The following is a 20,712-nucleotide window of genomic DNA, read 5'->3' as shown; positions in this document are numbered from 1 at the left end:
ACTCTGAGGCCAAACTGAGGAAACATCAAATAAAATACAGTGTCAAAGAAGAGAAAATATAAAACTGCTACGACGACAGATGAAAGGAAGGAAGCTAAAATGAAGCTGAGCCTCCTCCAATGTATTTGTATCACCTGTAAAGACAAAGAGTGCTTAATAGGAGCTCTTGCATGTAAAATGTAAACTCCTGTTTTTGTGTTTCCTTCCCCTGTAGGCCAGCAGAGCTCAATGTCTGACTCGGACCTTATGAAGAGTGGGGGACCAGCCGGCAGGGGCCCCGAATGCCTGTCCCCTCCAACCCCGAGGGTGGAGCTGCTCAGCCCCTCCAAGGTGAAGGACCGCACTCACCACGTCACAGAGAGGGTCACGCAGGTATGGGGGCGGAGTCTCTCACTGTGTGTGTTCCATCGGTTTATTAATGGCGAGACACGTAGCTGAACTGACTGAGCAGCAGGAAGGAGTTGGCAAATCTTTGTGCATCTCATTTGGGAAGGTTTGAGGGTAATGCTGCCCCATTTAATTTGCATTCACACTTATGTCAGTCAAGTTCTGTCTAATGTTTTTGATCTCTACTCTTAAGAAGTCAAAAGGTCCCAGAAACATACAGACAATGATTAACCATCACCTGGTAGCAGTGCAGTTGCCTTGATCACATGGCAGACTGCGGTTAACCCGCTAGTGGGAAATTCTGTAGGCAGAAGTGTTGTGGATGTTGTCCTGCTGGGTGGTGGGGAGAGTGGCAGACCTGCTGCTGTTGCTGCTGCTGCAGGGCTCAGTGTGATGATGTGTGTCAGATAATGAGGCAAGTGCAAGGGAAGAGTGTTCACAAACGACCTGTGACCTTCTGGTGGTCAGTGTTGTCAGTCTATCTATGTAACTGTCTGTCTATGTATTAGGGATGGGACAGTCGGAATGCAATATTGCGATAGAAAAAAGTGACAATCTGTATGATGAGTCGGACAAATTAATTGTGATATTAGCTACAGTTTATTCTGCTGTAGTAATCACAAATGAGACGACTTGTCTCAAGTTCTCTTTCCAAAAAGAGGAGTGGCTCAAAAATAAAGAAAATTCGGCAGTCATACTTTGTTGTCATTGAACTTTTATTTATTACATATTATTGCATCACGGCTGTATCAAATTGGGTACCCCATATTGGATCGTATCGTCCAATTCCATCTCTCTCTCTCTCGGCCACTGGTGAATCGGTCAGCGCAGCAAATGTTCAATTTCAATTGAACAGGCCAACGAGAACATGAGGGCTTTGTCAGCACATGACCTCAGTTATGTGCTCACGATGCGTCATTAGAGCCATTTCAGGAACCAACCAGCTCCTGTATTCAGTCCGCTCTCTGATGCTGTTGATTATAGCAGATTAATACTTGAGACTTTTCCCATACTGTCTGGAAGTTGTAGATGTAGTGGTTAGGACGAATGGTCTCCCAAGCCTTGCCTCCACTGAGAGCCAGTGGTGACAGGATAATCAAGGACTCCTCGGACCTACACGGTCACAGAGCCAGAGCAAGCAGCCTCTGCCATGAACATGGTCAATACAGTCCGTCCTCCAAAAAGGTCTGTTGGTCATTATTAGTGCAGATGTAACCGAGTTGAATCAGTGCGGATTCCTCGTGCGTCCCAAGTGGTAGTGAGTGGATTGGTTAAACTCACTCCGCAGGTATAAAGGCATGTTATCCAGCTCCGCCAAGGGAGCTAGCTCTCTTGGTCTTGCGGTTAACATGCTGGACTCCCAAGCCGAGGGTCGGCGGTTCGAATCCACCCCTGGACAAGCCCTTAACATGGGTTGCTGCAAGTACCACCTACACAATGCCGTTACACAGACAGAAAGTGTTTGGTGTGAAGATTGGTTTGGTTTGGTTTTTCTCCCACTTTGTACTGGTTGTGGTTGTACCACATGTGCTTTGTGTCAAAATTGAGAATAGTTGCAATTTACGGTAATATGTGTGAATTAGGGATGCACGTTATATCGACAGTCATATCGGTATCTGCTGATGTTAGTCATTTTTTAATATACTTTTTATTAGTATCGGTCCGATGGGCAAAAGTAAATATCGGTTATCGGCCATTGATTTATGATCCAACCTTATTCACAGATGTGAGTTAAACTGGACTTTCATTAAGTTATACACTTGCTACAAGTTGTAAAAGTAGCTTAAAACGAACACTGTTAGTTACTTGTGATTTTATGGTGGCCCAGTTACTTGTAGAGGAAACAATGTGGTAAATCTATGATTTATGGGCTTTTCCAAATGTTTTGGAAATAAGGAAGGACATTACTTTTTCAAATTCACAGTGTTTACGTGTGTTTTTCATTATGTCCAAAATTTGATGATCATAGAAGCTTACTTGTTTTTATTCAAATCATATCGACATCAGTGAATATCAGTTATCGGCCATAACAGCAATGTTAATATTGGTTATCGTATCGGCCAACATTTTCATATCGGGTGCATCTCAATGGAAGGATTAAAAAGACTTAAAGACTTAAAAAGACTCAGTATAGAGTCTTAGAGTATAGAGTCTTTTTTCAAACTGTTTCAGGTCAAGGACCCCTAAACTGACACAAATTAGACCACGGGGCCCCATTTGATGAGATGTTGTCCCAGGTTTCCCACATTTGATAAGTTTCTTTGCTTTTAGATGTTTTATTACAGAAAATGTATGAACAAAAATACTTATACTGATATCCTCACCACACCTTTATGCCTAGGTGCTTTCTTTGGAGTCTGATGTGCTGCCTGAGTACAAACTCCAGGTGCCGGAGACGACATGGTGGATTCTCCTTCACTACAGCTCCTTCAAGGCTTTCTGGGACTGGATTATTCTGCTGCTGGTGCTCTACACAGCTGTGTTCACTCCCTACTCAGCTGCTTTCCTCCTGGATGAACACGGGGATGTGCATAAGAGGAGCTGCGGCTACACATGTGACCCTCTAAATGCGGTGGACCTCATGGTGGATGTACTCTTTATTGTGGATATCATCATCAACTTTCGCACCACCTACGTGGACCACAATGATGAGGTGGTGACACATCCGAGCCGGATAGCCAAGCACTATATCAAAGGCTGGTTCCCGATTGATCTGTTGGCTACAATCCCTTTTGACATCTTCGTTTTCAGATCTGGCTCTGATGAGGTAAGAACTTTGCCTCTCTGAAAATGATATTGTTTAGAAATTAAGATATTTTTCTGCTTGATAGGCTATTATTGTTCATCTTAAAAATCCAAATTTCACATCACATCCTCATTCTAAAATCATGTTGGCGACTTGTTGGTGCTAATCTTAAACTTAAACTTCAAAATTTCCTTCTTCTTCTTCTTCTTCTTCTTCTTCTTCTTCTTCTTCTTCTTCTTCTTCTTCTTCTTCTTCTTCTTCTTCTTCTTCTTCTTCAAGTTTTCAAGTATTTTAAACTAAATTGCATGGTCATTCTCCCCTCCCTATCTTTCTCTCTCCGTTATTCATGGACACCAAAGATGGCAACCTTAATCGGCCTGTTGAAAACAGCCCGGCTGCTGCGATTGGTCCGTGTGGCAAGAAAGCTGGACCGCTATTCTGAATATGGGGCTGCTGTCCTCTTCTTGCTTATGTGCACCTTTGTGCTCATCGCCCATTGGCTAGCCTGCATCTGGTACGCTATTGGCTTTGTGGAGAGGCCGTACACAGAGACGGGCTGGCTGGACAACCTGGCTGAACAGGTAGGCAAGCCATACAACGACAGTGACTCCACCTCCGGCCCATCAATCAAAGACAAGTACGTCACGGCTCTGTACTTCACCTTCAGCAGTTTGACCAGTGTGGGCTTCGGTAACGTCTCTCCCAACACCAACTCTGAGAAGATTTTCTCCATCTGCGTCATGGTCATTGGCTGTGAGTTTTCCAAATACTTTCTCCTGTCAATTCCAGATCATGACCCTACTCTGTTTTTTTAGCCTTCAATATTGAAGATGTACGTAATTACTCAGGATTCCGGAAGTGAGATATTCTGGCTTTTATAGTTATCTCTCTCTCCTCACTGCTTTTTCTGTCCTAGCTCTCATGTATGCCAGCATATTTGGGAATGTGTCCGCCATCATCCAGCGACTATATTCCGGTACAACCCGCTACCACACCCAGATGCTGAGGGTCAAAGAGTTCATCCGCTTCCACCAAATCCCAGGGGGTCTTCGTCAAAGGCTGTTGGAGTATTTCCAACATGCATGGTCCTACACAAATGGCATCGATATGAATGCTGTAAGTCAAAAGGGAATATTTGGCTAGTATTGGAGTAGTGTGTCCAAAGAAAGACCTACTTACTCTTGTACCATGTTATCATTTTGCCAAATGTTGTGGTTGGCGACTCCTTTTTTCCATCTAATCACTGATACAGTAGGCTATATTGATGTTTTTGCCTTCTCATATTTAGGTTTTGAAGGGGTTTCCAGAGTGTTTGCAGGCAGACATTTGTTTGCACTTGAACCGATCTCTGCTGCAGAACTGCAACGCCTTCCGTGGGGGCAGTCAAGCCTGTCTGCGCGCCTTGGCCATGAGGTTCAAGACGGTCCACGCTCCGCCAGGAGATACTCTGATCCACAATGGAGACATCCTGGACTCTCTCTTCTTCATCTCCCGTGGCTCCATCCAGATCGTCAGGGATGATGTTGTGGTAGCCATATTAGGTAAAGCTAATATCTAATATACCTAATCTATTGTGCCATGAAAATAAGCTGTTTAAAAAAATACCCCAGCCATACTTGAAAATATCATGTATTCTATTAAGACGCTATTCACATCTTTGCAGAAAAGAACGACATCTTTGGCGAGCCTATCCACTTGTATGACGAACCAGGGAAGTCCAATTCAGACGTACATGCAACCACCTACTGTGACCTGCACCGCATCCTGAGGGATGACGTGCTAGAAGTCCTGGACATCTACCCTACATTTGCAGACAACTTCTGGAGGAACTTGGAGATCACCTTTGACCTTAGAGATGTACGGTGTCAGCATTGGGTTGATTATGATATTCAGCATTTTTGTTCTTCAACTAGCCTTGTTAGCATTGTTCACATTTTTCTTGAAAATGAATAGATAACACTAGTTGTAAGCTAAAGAGCTGCTACAATGTGCGATCATACCATGGACTGTAAGAATATTGATGTAGCTACTCCCGTTTTGAGACCGTCGATGTTTGAATCCTAGTGTGGTCTATCGCCATCTTGGAGTCCTTGCGCAGCTCGCGCGAGACGGCATGAGACGAGGGGTTTCCCAGAGCCGCAACTCCGCCTGCTATTGGTCCGTGATCGGCAAGCTATGCGATCACTGGACAGGCGACTTGTCAATCACGCTCAAAACATAGTCTTTTCCATCTATTTTCTTATCTATTCCTCTATTTTACTCTAAACGGGTGAGTTATATAACAATTCACCACCCGTACAGTTGTCATGAAAGGTGAAATTAGCTATATAGGTCAAAACCGTGTTTTGAACCAGGCGTTATGCTTAATCCTGTTACAAAGTCACATGGGGTGAACGGGGAACAACTCTTTTTTGGATACAGCCTCAAGTGGCCATTCGAGGAACTATCTCTTTCAGTATCACTTCCTCTGTCAAACCCTGAGCTAGCCCACTGGATCATACTCAAACTGTTAAGAAGACCTTTTATGCTGAACTGCAATACCAATACAGAGACTTGTCCTTGAATGGCTCTGGCATTGGCATTGTATCAAGTAGCATAAAAATAACACACTCACCAGTCAAAACGTTTCCCTGTAATCATGGCGGATAGCATATCTGTAATTTGCAATGTTTTTGATGAGTTTGTATTTACCTGTTTATTTCTGTGTTCATCAGGCTGATCAAGTTCCGCCAATAATAACGACTGATGACTCTGGTGACGACTGTGGATGTCGCCACAGGCCAAGACACAGAATCCACTCCCTGGACTGCCGAATCAGGCCAGGTGAGATATCTTTGTAGTCACTAGTGCTTTGGAGCATAGGATAAATAGTGAATAAAGTCTCTGCACAACTAAGTGTATGACAGGTGCGTCGGAGGACAATGCAACCAATAGAATAAAGAAGCTCCTGCACACTGTCTCGCCTTCTTCTCTGGAGAAATATTTATGCCTCCGCCGGCGATAGCCAGGCCAGAGGTATTATGGTTTTGGGTTGTCCGTACGTCTGTCTGTCCGATGTTCGTTAATGCAATATCTCAGGCCTTGACGGAAATTCTTCCAATTTGGCTCAAATGTCAACTTGCACTCAAGGATGAACTGATTAGATTTTGATGGTCAAAGGTCAAGGTCACTGTGTGACCTCACGAATGCAATTTTCAAGCTCGTTAACGTGATATCTCAGGAAGGCCTTGACGGAATTCCTTCAAATTTGCCTCAAATGTCAACTTGGACTCAAGGATCAACTTATTAGATTTTGGTGGTCAAAGTTCAAGGTCACTGTGACCTCAAGACCGCTCGTTTTATGATCGTTAACACGATATCTCAGGAAAGCCTTGACGGAATTTAATCAAATTTGCCTGAAACGTCCACTTGGACTCAAGGATGAACTGATTACATTTTGTTGGTCAAAGTGCTAGGTCACTGTGACCTCAGAAACACCATTTTCAAGCTCGGTAACGCCATATCTCAGTAACGCCTTGACGGAATTTCTTCACATTTGGCTCAAATGTCAAAGTCTGGACAGACATGGATGTTGACTGCTCACTCGTTTGCGCAGGCATATATCCGCGGTGCGGTCGTTCTGGTTTATTGGATGGTATCAGACGTTCCAGTCATCAGACCTTCAACGAGTGTTATGATGAAGTGTTGATGAAGGTCTGATGACATAAACGTCTGATACCATCCAATAAAAAATCTTTCTCCAGAGAAGAAGGTGATACAGTGTGTGGGAGCTTCTTTATTCTAGAGCAGTGGTTCTCAAACTTTTTTGGCTTCAGTACCCCCTTTGATTTCTGAATCAAAGTCCCCCCTTTACCCAACTACAAGATTTTGCTTAGAAAACGGTAAGAGAAAACTATAGCATACATACAATGATGAATGATAACCCACCCTTTGAAGAACATAACATTACAAAACGAGAAAGGGAGTGAAATAATTGCAATTAGTGCCTCCTGAGCAGATTTATTTTAACATTTAACTTATTTTCATGATTTATTCCTAAAAAACAATAATTTCCCCCTTTGGCTGTAGTACCTCCACGTACCCCAGTTTGGGAACCACTGTTCTAGAGGATAGGATGCATACAATGAAACAAAATTATTTTACGGGGTTAGAATGATAACCTCAAATGGAAAAGTGTGACAGTAAAGAAAGAATCAAGAAACATGGGAGAACTATCTCCTTAGATGACAAAAGATCCTCTTAGACCAGAGAGGCTTTCAAGGTGGGAGGTGGGCCTCCTCTGGGGGGCTCCAAACAGTTTCAGGGGAGGCTCAGTGAGTGGGAGTGATTTTTTTAAATCACATAATAGTCTAAATGTGCGCAATTTGATTAAAGATATGGTTCAGAGATACAGTATTTTTGGAGATTTCTTTGTATAGGCATCCAAGAATTTAGTGAAACTAAGCAAGTAACTAAGGGGAGGCACCTTTCCCAAACTTTGTCTGAGGGGGAGGCGCATGGTCTCAGACTTTGAAAACCCCTGCCTTAGACAAAAAATGTATGACATTGATGTAGAGACAATTCCAACTCAATCAGAGAAGCCAGTGAAAAGCTTATGGTATAATGGCTGGTATAGGCTCCAGCCTCTTGTGACCCTGAAGGAATAAGCAGGTAGAGAAAATGAATGAATGAGTGTATTCCTCTCCTGTGAACAGATGGAATGGATCATGAAGATTCGTACCCCCTTCAGTCTTTCTGTCATCGTCACTCAACTCCCCAGTCTCACTGGGACGAGCGCTGCAGTTGTGGATCGCTGTGCTCCCAGTCCAGCGACGACCTGAGTAAGCCTCTTGCCCATGGGGCCAAAGTGGAGCTGTACCCACCGGAAGATGCCAGGCGGGACTACTCCCCCTCTGTGGTGCAACTGCTGCCCCCTAGTGGCACCTCAATGGGGAGGGAACCAGTGTTGGACAGGGGCCACCAAGGTAGAAATGACCATTTTAACTCTGACTTTCCTCTTAAATGTCCCCTTAGTAGCTTAAAAATAATCCATACTTCATTCATAGCATTCAAAGCTTGGTTGCACAACGTGTGTTTGTAATGAGGGTCCTAGCAGTGGTACTGGCAGTTTAGGAGGTCTTAATTTAAGTGTAACCTAGAAAGACTTATATCTGGCTACTATTTTGAAGTTTAATACCACTAAAATCTCAGTATAATTAACCAGGTGTGGAACATGCCATACTTGATCACAGTTGCATCATGGATTGAATCTAATGTGTTCATAGTTTGTGTGTAATATTATTTATCATGCATGCAGTATTATCTTTTAGACATATTTCAATAGAATTTTAAAAAGTAATTTCTTGTCTTTTCATTTTCTTCAGCCCCGTCCCTGAATGTGCCTGAAATGTATCGATACTGGCCAGACCGACAGCCGCAGCAGTTTTCTAGTCGCGCCTGGCGATCCTCTTCTGTCCGCAACCACCCACCACCCTTCACAGAGGAGAGGCCAAGTGAGCTGGAGTCTCGCCTTGAGGTGTTACAGTCGCAACTCAACAGGTGCATTTACAATGTCTTTTTACTCGACTACTTTAAAAATAACTAGAGGCCATTTTGCGATGGGGGGGTCACACCAGCCGCAACGCCCGTGACAAACGAATGTGAGCCAGGGGAGTAAAGTGTGTTTGTTGGGGGGGGGGAACTTGCTTGATTACGTCCATCAACAAACTTGACCTTTATTTGTATGTTAACTACACCTGTAAAGTTTCGTGACTGCATCTTGCACGGTTTTGATGCTATCACATTTGCAAAATCGTGGGGGGCCAATGTGGGAGGGGCCGGCCCACTTGCTGAGATCAGGATCGTCTCCAGAGTCTCCACCCTATGTGTGCGAGATTTCTAGTTTGGCTAATGTGACCAAGTATCTCACATACTTTGTATGTGAGATACCTACAACCTACAGTATATCAATGGCTGGTTTGCTTATATGTCAAGAATCCTTAGTGTCTTAGGAGTGCATGTCCTCTAGTAGTTCTCAAAGTTTTTCACGTCAAGGACTCCTAAACTGACACAAATTAGACCACAGAGCCTCATTTGAGAGGATTTTGTCCCAGGGTCCCCCATCTAAGTTAAGTTAAGTTATCCTTTATTTATTTATCCCCATGGGGAAATTCATCCTCTGCATTTGACCCATCCTCTACTAGGAACCTTCCTAGAACTAGGAACAGTGGGTATGCAGCATCGTGGTCACATCAATAGTCAGAAGACAAAAAAATACAGAAAGACAAAATCACAAAAAAATAAAGTGCAGTCCAATATATATACAAGAAACACACAAATCAGGGGATGGCTTTAAAGTGACATACTGTATGATGGGGATAGGTAGGTTCAATGAATGCAATGAATTCAACAATGCTGATACATTCTTGGTTAGTGTTGCTCACAAAGTTATCACTGCTCTTAAAGTAAAGTAAAGGTAAAGTCCCACTGATTGTCACACAATGTGTGAAATTTGTTCTCCGCATTTGACCCATCCCCTGGGGGAGCGGTGAGCGGCAGCGTGCGCCGCGCTCGGGAATCACATGGTGATTTAACCCCCCAATTCCAACCCTTTGATGCTGAGTGCCAAGCAGGGAGGCAAATGGGTCCCATTTTTATAGTCTTTGGTATGACTCGGCCGGGGATCGAACTCACGACCTCCCAGTCTCAGGGCGGACACTCAGACCACAAGGCCACTGAGCTGGTCAATATGACCAATAACTCCACTTAATAGTCATTCTGAAGAATTCCTCTGTCATCCCCCTCAATTCCCCAGACTGGAGACTCGTATGACAGCCGACATCAATGTTATTCTCCAGCTTCTCCAGAGACAGATGGCTCCTGTCCCTCCTGCCTACAGCACTGTATCATCTAGCGCCCTCTCTAGCGACTCACCTAGCCTGTACGGGACACCGGTGTTACACACCATGTACCCCATCTCCCCCCTGCAGCTGGACAGCCGGGCATCCATCCAGGTACCGAAAACTGCTGAATATTCTGAAAATGCATTTAAGGCCTTTTGTTTATCCTCTCTGTGCCTGCAATTCTATCTGTCTGTAATTCTGTGTCTTATTGTTTTTACTGTTTTCTGGTCTTATTACCGCCGCCAACAGAGTTGGCCAGGAGGTCATGTTTTTGCCCCTGTTTGGCTGTTGGTCTGTTTGTCGGCAGGATACATGTACCTCAAAAAGTTATGAATGGGTTTGCACAAAAGTAGGTCATGGGCCAACATTAGAACTGGTCAACTTTCCCTTTCCATAGATACACTGCGGAGCGCGTCATCATTCAGAAACCACGGCCAAAACGGCCCCCAATCCTGGCGTTCTCCTATGTCACGTGCATGGTCGTGTGTTGCACACAAAGATCATATATACGGAAGTTGAACACTCCAACTCACTTCCTTGACAGCTAGATCCACATTTTTCTTCTTGGCAATTCTCAATGGCTTGGGAGTACAAAAAAACTTTGATTGGCGATTTTTTTTACATTTGTTGTCTGCGCAGCCCACCACACAACAGCTTTTAGCTATGTTTAATTCAAGGAAAATTACGCTGGTGTATGGGAGTGAATGGAGCGCTTTCCCCTGTGATGGGCGTGGCCTATTTCATGCAGTGTCTCTATGCCCACTGGCCAAAAGGGGGAAAATAGGTGTGGCTAATCGCAAAAAGGCACCATTAAACTTTGTAGGAAGGTTGGCGGAGGTATCCACTATCATGCACTCTTATCGAGTGTCCTCTAGTTTGAACTATTTACTCTTATAAAGTGCTTTCATAAAAAAGCTTTACTTCAATTTCTTTACAACATTGTTACTACTATTAACAGTGATTAATTTCTAGACCTATCCAAGGGCTAAACGAAATAGTATGTTGTCCAAAGCCCTGAAGTGTCCCATCCCATCCCTGCAGCATAGTAACTTGTCCAACCATCTATGACTGTCTTTCGGTAGAGCTCTGCCCAGCCTGACCATAAATTCACCAAGAAGCCCCGGGAGTCACTGTCCAGCGGGATCCATGTGACCATGGCGTTGGACCACACCATGTCCACGCCCGTCACCCCCGAGACGGAGACCCACGCGAGGCTGGCACCCCCGCAGGTCAAGCCCTCCCTCATGGAGACGCCTGGACTCTGCAGCAGCCTGCGCTACCCGTCGCTGCCGGGGAACCTGGACATCGCCTCGGGATTGGCTGAGATCCAGAAGCACCTCTCGGACCCTGTGCTGCCTGTCAGCTGATGCCCTGCAGCTAAAGGAGTTTCTCACCGATCCGTTTGGCGTCCGAAGGCAACAGCAAAGCCTCAGAATCCTTCATCTTCTGGGTGGTATTGTTCGACTACTACTTACAGACTGCAGTAAGGAGCTATGTGACTAGTCTAGCTCATTATCTTCCATGGTCCACTTATCTTGGGTACACATTTGCACAGCAAGCAAGCACTATCTCGAAAACAGAGCAAGTAAATTATGGAGGCCTGTAAATATCTCTGTTTCAGGCAAAGTTAACACAGTCAAAGTTAACACAGGGTTATTACAGTGAGTCAGTGACAGTTGCAAATTTGAGGAGTTTAGATCCAAAATGATATCTAATTGAAAAAAGTGACAACTCCCATCACTAAATGATTGATAGAACACAGATGGAAGAAGTTATGGTACTTTAAAGGATAGTAGCTAATTTAGGTCTTTGACAAAATAACACTTTTACAGACTAGATCCTCTATATTATAGACATTTAATGGTGAACTTCAGGCAACGTCTTTTTCCATATTGGATTGCATATATACTAATTTGGAAGAATGCAAATTTCTAACCAAGCATTTCAAATGATGATACAAGTCTTGTACCGTAGACTCCTATGGATATTTTGACGAGTCATCTCATCATACAATAATTGAAAATGTTAAAATATTATCTTGACATGAAATGTCTGTGTAATGGTGTTAAATGTGAGTTTATTCAGTATAAAATTGCTGTTGTTGCTATGAATAAAACTGAAGCTGAAATTAAGCAAGAATCTGTATTGTTATGCATACTAAACTACAAGTAAATTGTACAAATATTAATGTATTACAACAGATGCCTTTTTTTCATATCACAACTGATATTCAGTTAATGAATAAAATACAATATTTGAAAGTTAAACAGCTTAATGCATGAACACTTAAATCCACTTTGGTTTAAATATGGCTAAACTTAACTGCCCAGAGAGAGATGAGAATGTTATGGTTTAAACTACAAATAATGAAATGCACTACACAGCATATAAAAACAACAGAAACATCTAACTAGCCTATGTGTCTATCAAACAACACGCTGAAAGCTTCAAGACTCTCAAACATTGTTTGATGACTGTCTGTACATGAAAACCATTAATGGTCTTTTGGCTACTTGAGGCTCATTCCATTTTTACAGTATCTGGTGTTCCTTTGAATGGCAATTACTAAGTCTTGCTATTGTATCAAGGAGTAAACAGTCAAGTAGTACTCCCCACATCTTGGGGGGGGGGGATCCTTATCCTCACTCAGTTGAAGAGCATTTTAAGTAAACACGCATCACCTGTGAATTATAGAGACATTTGCCAATAGCATGAACTGAATATTGCGCTGTCCTTCGTAAACAAAGAGTTCCCATTGACATAAAGTCATGTCCATTAGAGAAGGATTCTCAGTTGTTCTATGTCCCGCCTCTTGTTCTTTTCGGGCCGTGGGGTCACCCCGAGCTCAGCTCAGACGCGGAGGATTTCCAGGCAGTTGTTGTAGCAGATAGCGATCCAGTCGGGCTGGGTGGAGGCCCACTGCACGTTATTGATCTCTCCCTCCGCTGTGTAGGCCAGAATAGGGTCCTCGATGGCCCGCGGCATCTGCTGGATGTCCCAGATCAGAGCCTGGTGGTCGTCCGCTGTGTGGAAAGAAGAGCAAGAGATTAGCGTCCGGTACTCCGGGGAAGGGAAACGCACAAATAAATCAATTCCTACATTGCATAGGACGAGGTGGATGACTAAGTGGAGCATACTGGAAAATCACTGTTAGTTGAGTGAGAGTCATGGCAGAAAAGAGGCTTTTTATAGGACGTAAATGCATGGATAACACATGCCCTATATCGGCCGTTGCTCAGCGCGTTCTAGCTCTATAGTGAATCATTTTCAAAAATCTCTGTTAAACCAAGCTGAAAATAAGGTCCATTTTGTAAAAAAAAATGAATTCCCCCCCCCAAATCAAAGTCATGACTATATTGACATGTATAAATCCAGTGGATAATTTCCAGTGAGAAATTCAACTTGAAACATTTTTTTAAAGAAGTACAAAGGACTGATAGAGAGCTTCGACACATTTTTGTCAAACTTCTTTCTGCAAAAATGACAGCTGCTGTCACTTATTTCACAGCACTTCCACCGTTTTTGTAGAATGACCCAATATCTTTTTCTCAGCTACAGTGGTAAGTAAAACATTATGTCACAGTGACGTTTTGGATATAAAATGTCACCACTTACACATTTGTGTGACATTTTGTCATAATTAGCGGAGGTCACAGTGACCTTGACCTTTGACCGCCAAATGGTAATCAGTCCAAGTTGGAGGTTTGTGCCAAATGTAATGAAATGCTCCAGGTGTTCCTGAGATATCGTGTTCACGAGAATGGGACTGATGGACGGATAGACAGACAACCCGAAAAAATACTGCGTCCGGCCAAGGCTGTCGCTGGTGCGGAGGCATAAAAAAAACACAAATAAATAGAACCCTCTGCATACCTGCGGTGCAGATGTGGCAGGAGGAGTGCGGTGCCCAGGCGATGCCGTTGACACAGGCCCTGTGGTTGTTGAGCCTGGCCACCGGGGTGCAGGGGACCCGCACATCCAGGATCACCACCTGAGGGGCCGAGCAAACAGGAGAGGAGGGGTCAGGTGCTTACTGAGAGTGCAATATTACAGGACACAGGTTAAGGCTCAATCTGTAAACACATTAGGGCTGGGGTGATTTTCCATATCGGATATCGCGATATTTCCCGAATATCGCAATTTTGAAGATGTAATTTCAGAGGCTGTAGCGGCCTCAGTTTTAAAGCCAGAGTGACATTTCTGGTATGACCTAATGTAATGTAAAAGTATTAAAAGAAGGTGATGCATGTATTTTAAGATTCATGTGACTAAAATCGTCTTACGTTTTTGACTTTGTAATAGCATGTTTGCAACCATGTGATTCTCATGACGTTGCTGGGGGGCAGCTCTCCCAGAGCTACTATGGAGAATGGAGGAAAGCGAGTATGCAAGAGGGTTGGATGCCGCTCCACGCTGCAGGTATCACCAGAAGATTGCAAAACACATAGGATATGATCCATATGCAATGAAGAGAAGCGACAGTTCCAGTAACTTGTCTGATTTTGCTCGTGCTTTGCTTTCCTATGTAGCCTGCTGCCGGTTAGTGCTTTGCTTTCCTATGTAGCCTGCTGCTGGTTAGTGCTTTGCTTTCCTATGTAGCCTGCTGCTGGTTAGTGCTTTGCTTTCCTATGTAGCCTGCTGCCGGTTAGTGCTTTGCTTTCCTATGCAGCCTGCTGCCGGTTAGTGCTTTGCTTTCCTATGCAGCCTGCTGCTGGTTGCCCCCCGTGGTTTGCAAACAAGCCAATAGCCTTGCGCCGGTCGCCATCTTGACGTGACATCACCTGAAAACAACCTATACATTAAGCACACAAAACAATCCGGCATATAGCAGGTGCAAGGCCTTTAGTATTTTACGGCGTGAATCCCCACAGGAAGTGGCGCTCACCTCCATGCCGTCCATAGCCATGGTGGCCAGGTAGTTGGGGTCCTGCTTGTTCCAGCAGAGTCGGAGCAGTGGGTGGTGCTGTGGATCCTCATAGATGATGGTGCTGTGTTCCAGGTGACGGAGGTCAAACATGCGCACTGAGCCGTCCGCCCCTACTGAGGCAAACATGTCCCGGCCCCCGCCCGCTCTGCTGAAGGCGATGTCATACACCTGCAATGGACAAAGATTCCAATCAGCTAGTACTGCAGACCAATGAGGGCACTTCACTGGGGAAATTGTGAAATTTCAAAAGCTACCATAGTCTCTAGGTACTAAATAACTATTTTAGATACATGTGCTTTATGAAATTCCGTTATATAAAGGTTTAAAGACCATGATATTTGTATTCTCAGTACCAAGAAGTTTTACATGAAGATACTCCATACCCACATACCCACACCCATGAAATGTCTAATCCTATAAGAATGCAAAGTCTCTGTGTGTGTGTGTGTGTGTGTGTGTGTGTGTGTGTGTGTGTGTGTGTGTGTGTGTGTGTGTGTGTGTGTGTGTGTGTGTGTGAGAGAGAGGGTGAGTAGAAATTGTGTTCGGCCATAGCTATACCATTTTACGTGTGATCATGCCGAATCTTTCAGGAAGTGTAAAGAGCACCCCTGCAGGTAACCTAACGGAGACAGATTTTTTTTTTTTTTGGTAAATGGGGCTGATTAAGGGCAGAATTTTCGATGGCTGCGCAGATGAATGTCTAAAGTTGCGATGCTGCGTGGACTCCACCAGTCCCGCAGGGATACATCACTGCACCCGTATTCCACTAGTTGTAAATAATTCTATTGGACTTAATTTTAAACAAGCAGGAATTCACAATAGCTGCAAGCCTGCGACCAGATATGCAATGTCAGTCAGAGTGTGACATCATCCACTCCATTGTGATGTCATCCACTCCATTGTGAAATTTCCCCTTTTAGCCAATTGCCATGAACGCAAACACACACCTTCACACACGCACTTGACCTCAATGCCAAATTTCAGCCTCCTAGGGTCAAAACTGTGGCCGTTAAAGCGTGGTGAACTTTTTGTGGACCAACCAACCAACCCGAGTGACTTAAAGAGCTGGACCATTGCTGGTCACAGCTAAAAAGTCATGCTGTGGCAATGTGGCATCCTGGTGACATAATTTCCTGTTTAATTCTACACATCTGTGGGAAAAGTACTTAATGTTTCTTTCTTTCTTTTTTTTATTACATTCTGTGTGATACGTATGTTTGTCAGTGATAACAAATCTGGCAAAATCATAAATGATACAGGGAGAAATAACTTGATAGCCGATGGAAGATGTTTTTTGTATTCAATGTAATGCATGGAGGTCCAGTCCATATAGCAGGTACCTCTTTGTCATGGGCAATGAGCTGTGTCTTCACGTGGCCGGACACCAGGTTGACCCTGCCCAGCACCTGTCCCGTCTCCAGACCCCAGATAGTGCAGGTGGTGTCGATGCTGGAGGTACCTGCACAGATGATCAAGATAGAGATGAAGAAACTCCCTCCCTCTTGCCTGTGTGTGTGTGTGTGTGTGTGTGTGTGTGTGTGTGTGTGTGTGATTTGCCTATAAAACCTCTCACCTAGCAGGTTGGGGTCCACCTCGTTCCAGTCGAAGGATGTGAGCGGCGCGCAGAAGTCAGAGTTCTTGTTGTTGTTGAGGAGGCACTCCAGACGCGTCTCTGAATCACTCACCTTTCAGGAAAAACACACACATGACTTCATACAGACAGACACAGGCAAGATGCACAGGTCGGCAAATCCTATCGTCATTTCCAAGCAAAGTTTAGGGGGGATCAAGTGGGGGGGGGGGGGGGGGGGGGGGGTGAGGGGGCAGTGTCTGCGACTTGTGTCAACTTGGCAAGGCACATATCCCAGCATTCATTTTGGCATAAGCGGAGGCAGAAGGCAGCAGAGAAGATGCCATAACCTCCGGGAGGTTTTTTACAATTTAAAGTTTTATTTCATCACCAAATTAATTTCTGATGACTTCTGATGCCTACAAGCAGGGTAGTAGGTTTCAATAAGTGCCACTTTACAAAAATGTATGGCGAAAAGTGGAGCAACACAAAAAGCTCCAGAGCACAATTGGCTGCATCTCCATCAGCTGAGCTTTTTGTGTAGTACTGCAGGCTGTGCTGGTATTGCGCAATACCCTCAAGAACGCATCGTCTCAAACTGCCAACAGCGCCATGTGTGCTTGTGACCTAGCGAGTTCATTCTTCCAAGAACGACTAGCAAGAACGTTCTCCCCAAGAACACAGTCAAGAACGCATTCTTGGTATTGAGAAAGGGCCTGTTTTGCTTGGACCTGTGTTTACCCTGCTTTTTCGACACAAAGTGGCCCCCGTGAAAAGGGTCTATTAATGTGCTCTTCTGTATGTGATGGGTAACTGACCATTGTTGATGAGTAGCCTAGTCAATTCCTGCGATTCGTGCTCTGCTCTGTTTGTGATTTAATGCTTATATTGTGTGTTATCGGCTTTACTATTTGACCTATCTGTCTTATTTGTGCCTATAAACTAGGCTTAAAGTATAACATTGTTGTGCCCTGCTTTAAGTTAAGTTAAGTTAAGTTATCCTTTATTTATCCCCTTGGGGAAATTCATCCTCTGCATTTGACCCATCCTCTCCTAGGAACCTTCCTAGAACTAGGAGCAGTGGGCAGCCACTGTGCAGCGCCCGGGGACAAACTCCAGTTCTTTTGCCAGTACCTTGGTCAGGGGCACTGACAGGAGTATTAACCCCAACATACATGTCTTTCTTGACAACTTTTAGTTGGCTATAAACAGTATTATACTGCTGTGTGGTGTCTGATATCCGTGTGGGTTGATGTGGTCATTACCTAAATGTATATTGTTAGTGTAGGCTATATATCAGATGTGCTGTCATAAAGCAAGCTGCAGCTGTGAACCATAGACAGTAAACACAAGACGCCCCCTTCAACTTGAAGATACAATCATCTTTTGTCCAGAAACACCACAAATCACAGTTAATTTCTGTTTAACTCTCTGAAATCTAAGGGTCTTCTTTGATGCTTTTACTCGGGTGTAAACCTGCTACAGGATATAAGAAAAAGAAAAATATAAGTGGGCTGAACTGAACTGAACTCACCCTCCAGATCCGCAGGTAGTCTCCACTGGTGGCCAGCAGGTCGGGATACACCCCTTTGGTGTCCGGGATCCACATGATCTTGGTGGTGGGGTAGGGATGGTCGAACGTGTTCCGACACAGAAACTCTGAGCTCTCCTCCTCCAGACCGACTATCTGAACCTGTGGGCAGATGATCATTTATATTGATTGATTGATTGTGATTTTGTGTGTGTGTGTGTGTGTGTGTGTGTGTGTGTGTGTGTGTGTGTGTGTGTGTGTGTGTGTGTGTGTGTGTGTGTGTGTGTGTGTGTGTGTGTGTGTGTGTGTGTGTGTGTGTGTGTGTGTGTGTGTGTGTGTGTGTGTGTGTGTGTGTGTGTGTGTGTGTGTGTGTGTGTGTGTGTGTGTGTGTGTGTGTGTGTGTGTGTGTGTGTGTGTGTGTGTGTGTGTGTGTGTGGGCCAGTACTTCATTTTACATTTTTGTGTTTGAGTTAATGGTTGGTAACCATTCTATAAGTACAGGCATCATGCCATGGTCTCATACTTTGCATTGGCCTCAACAGAGACTACGCATATTATGTCTGATAATATGCAGATAGAATCACTCATAGTCTCTCTAGGTTAATTCTATTCTATGCCATAGTGGTACCTCATTCACAACAATTAACTCCTCTGAAATTAATAATGAAATTGTAGATCACTGTGCATGTTGGCCTACTCACTCACTATGCGTGGTATTGCCATTATTACTTAATAATAATGATAATAATCAGGGGCTGTATGGCTTAGCCTTATTTGAACGAGCATTTACCTTGTTGTTGTACTCTTCCACAAAGCTGCCAAGCGCCAGACGGAAGCGCTTGTCTGGTCGGACGCTCCAGTTCATAGCATAAACTGTCCATGGTGCCTCGTATTTGTAGATTTCTTTGCGTTTACCATGTAGCGACATCTTCAAACTAGTGTGAAAACCTCTCTAACGCTAGATAACAACAATGACCTGCAGGCAAAACAGACCCAGGACGGGTCCCTGCAACAGCGTTAACGTTACTTCACAAATTTAGCCAATAATTACACCTCGACTACTTTGTATCATTTGGACAGAAGTAGACAAATTGTTGAATCCATTCAGTCGGAAGGTTTTCCAAATGGCTAGCAGCGCGTTACACACAATTATTTCAGCAGAATGTGTCTATCTAACATTTGAGACCCGCAGACAGCTGCTACATTATTCATATGGCAGCAATGGCGGCGACCAAAGGACAAAAATAGACGGATAAGCGTCATGGCTGCTAGTATGCAACCGCAGCGCTGGTGCTGCCTTCAGGTGCTATTGGAAATATCGTAATTCAATCCGGGAAAGAGGGAATTCTCATCCAAGTTTATCCGAGTTTCAGAAACGGAGTGTTTGGAAGCCATATACAACAGATGGTAAAGGTGGTGTGTTTTATTTTAATTCTTTGTATACGTTTTAGTTGTCTTACAATAGTTTAACGTTAGTTATCACTTCTCATACAATAACAAGACTAGGCGAAACATGCCAGACATATCATCGGATGTTGCTCTGGATCTCTGATGATGTCACCTCCTGTGGTGAAATCATCAGATGCTTCTAAAAAACAACAAAAACAAAAACAAAAAAACTTCTCGCTATAAATGTCCCTCCGGCTGATCCATTCTAGCATCGACAATTGTCCTCAGGGTTGTCAGTCAGTCAGCTTCAGACAGAGCCAGATTCAGGCCAGGCACTACAGGCAGCCTCTATTGCCTGGCAAAAAGGACGTTTGGCTAATCATCATCAGTAATGTAATGATCCCACAAACCAGTCGAAAATGGGAGCTAGGGCTCTGTTTGTTTGTTTCTCTGTCTGTCTGTCTGTCTGTTCCGTGTCCCAGGTCCCACAGTGATGTCATAAATCCCACTGTGACATCATCAGTGATGTGTGACATCATCAGTGATGTCATAAATCTCACTGTGACATCATCAGTGATCAGTGATGTCACAAAAAAGAAGTGGGAGTCTGGCTTCAGACCCCCATCTTCAGCCATGGACAGCTGTATGTTGCCAGCTCCAGGACACGTGATCCAGCATCCCTGAAGTTTGCCATCAAGGAGGAGCATGGGCGAGGCCTCGCGGCGGCCGAGCTGCATATGCGAGCTGCAGGGCCAGCTGCAGGGCGGGCGAGGCTGCGTAGCGGGCGAGCCTAGGAATCGAGCGCACGCGAGATGCCTAGTAAGTTAAATAAACATAAATTGGGTCATTCCTGGCTATTGGTGACTTTTCCATCCCCAAGAAATAAATCATAACATCTTACTAATATAATTGTTCGGCCAGCGGCGGAGGCGGCCCACACAAACACAACGCACACCCGCTCTATTATAATAGTAGTAAACAAACACAATCCATCAACTGAACATGCAAAGCCACTGACTGATGATGTCATACCCACTGATGATGTCATGCCCCACAATCATCAAGCAAATACCCACTGATTATTGTGACTAACGTTAGAAATCTTGTGTGCTGCGTGCGCTCAATTTGTAGGGTGGAGACTCTGGAGATGATGTGCCATACATTCAGGCAGTCTCCTCATAGACATGGGTCAGCATAGGGGAAGTCTTCCCCTGCTTCCCGCCCAGCCAGCATAGTTAGCATAGTTAGCTGCTAGCCTAGCCCAGGCAGACAGGATCGGGG

General features: G+C 44.4%; 2 protein-coding genes across 2 annotated transcripts; one reads left to right on the top strand and one right to left on the bottom strand.

Annotated features, from left to right (window-relative positions):
- Positions 1-228: 228 nt before the first annotated feature.
- kcnh6b (potassium voltage-gated channel, subfamily H (eag-related), member 6b) lies at positions 229-11,485 on the top strand (the record flags this gene model as incomplete). The annotated part of the gene is made up of 11 exons (XM_083635581.1): positions 229-372; positions 2,729-3,154; positions 3,493-3,886; positions 4,050-4,249; positions 4,422-4,674; positions 4,797-4,990; positions 5,848-5,956; positions 7,828-8,097; positions 8,497-8,671; positions 9,927-10,125; positions 11,097-11,485. The coding sequence occupies 11 exons, from the start codon at positions 229-231 to the stop codon at positions 11,379-11,381; spliced, it is 2,649 nt and encodes an 882-aa protein (XP_083491707.1). The 3' UTR covers positions 11,382-11,485.
- A 181-nt stretch (positions 11,486-11,666) lies between these two features.
- Positions 11,667-19,249, bottom strand: LOC310775444 (DDB1- and CUL4-associated factor 7-like). Its single transcript, XM_083635593.1, has 7 exons — positions 18,833-19,249; positions 18,046-18,204; positions 16,515-16,626; positions 16,282-16,400; positions 14,900-15,109; positions 13,888-14,005; positions 11,667-13,037 (listed from the first exon to the last, which is right to left on the bottom strand). Exons 1-7 carry the CDS (start codon positions 18,968-18,970, stop codon positions 12,865-12,867), a joined length of 1,029 nt encoding a protein of 342 aa, XP_083491719.1. The 5' UTR covers positions 18,971-19,249; the 3' UTR covers positions 11,667-12,864.
- Positions 19,250-20,712: the final 1,463 nt, after the last annotated feature.

This window comes from Poromitra crassiceps, assembly GCF_964638095.1.
Source record: "Poromitra crassiceps genome assembly, chromosome: 4".
Classification (NCBI taxonomy): Eukaryota; Metazoa; Chordata; class Actinopteri; order Beryciformes; family Melamphaidae; genus Poromitra; species Poromitra crassiceps.
This window is presented reverse-complemented; position numbering and strand designations above follow the sequence as displayed.

Bases quoted from the DNA above. Each gene is read 5' to 3' on its own strand.
- LOC310775444 (XM_083635593.1), bottom strand. From the start codon at position 18,970: ATGTCGCTACATGGTAAACGCAAAGAAATCTACAAATACGAGGCACCA. The intron at 16,401-16,514 runs GTGAGAGGTTTT...TCATCTGTGCAG, and splicing joins GGTGGACCCCAACCTGCTAG to GTACCTCCAGCATCGACACC. The intron at 13,038-13,887 runs GTATGCAGAGGG...CTTTCCACACAG, and splicing joins CTGCCACATCTGCACCGCAG to CGGACGACCACCAGGCTCTG.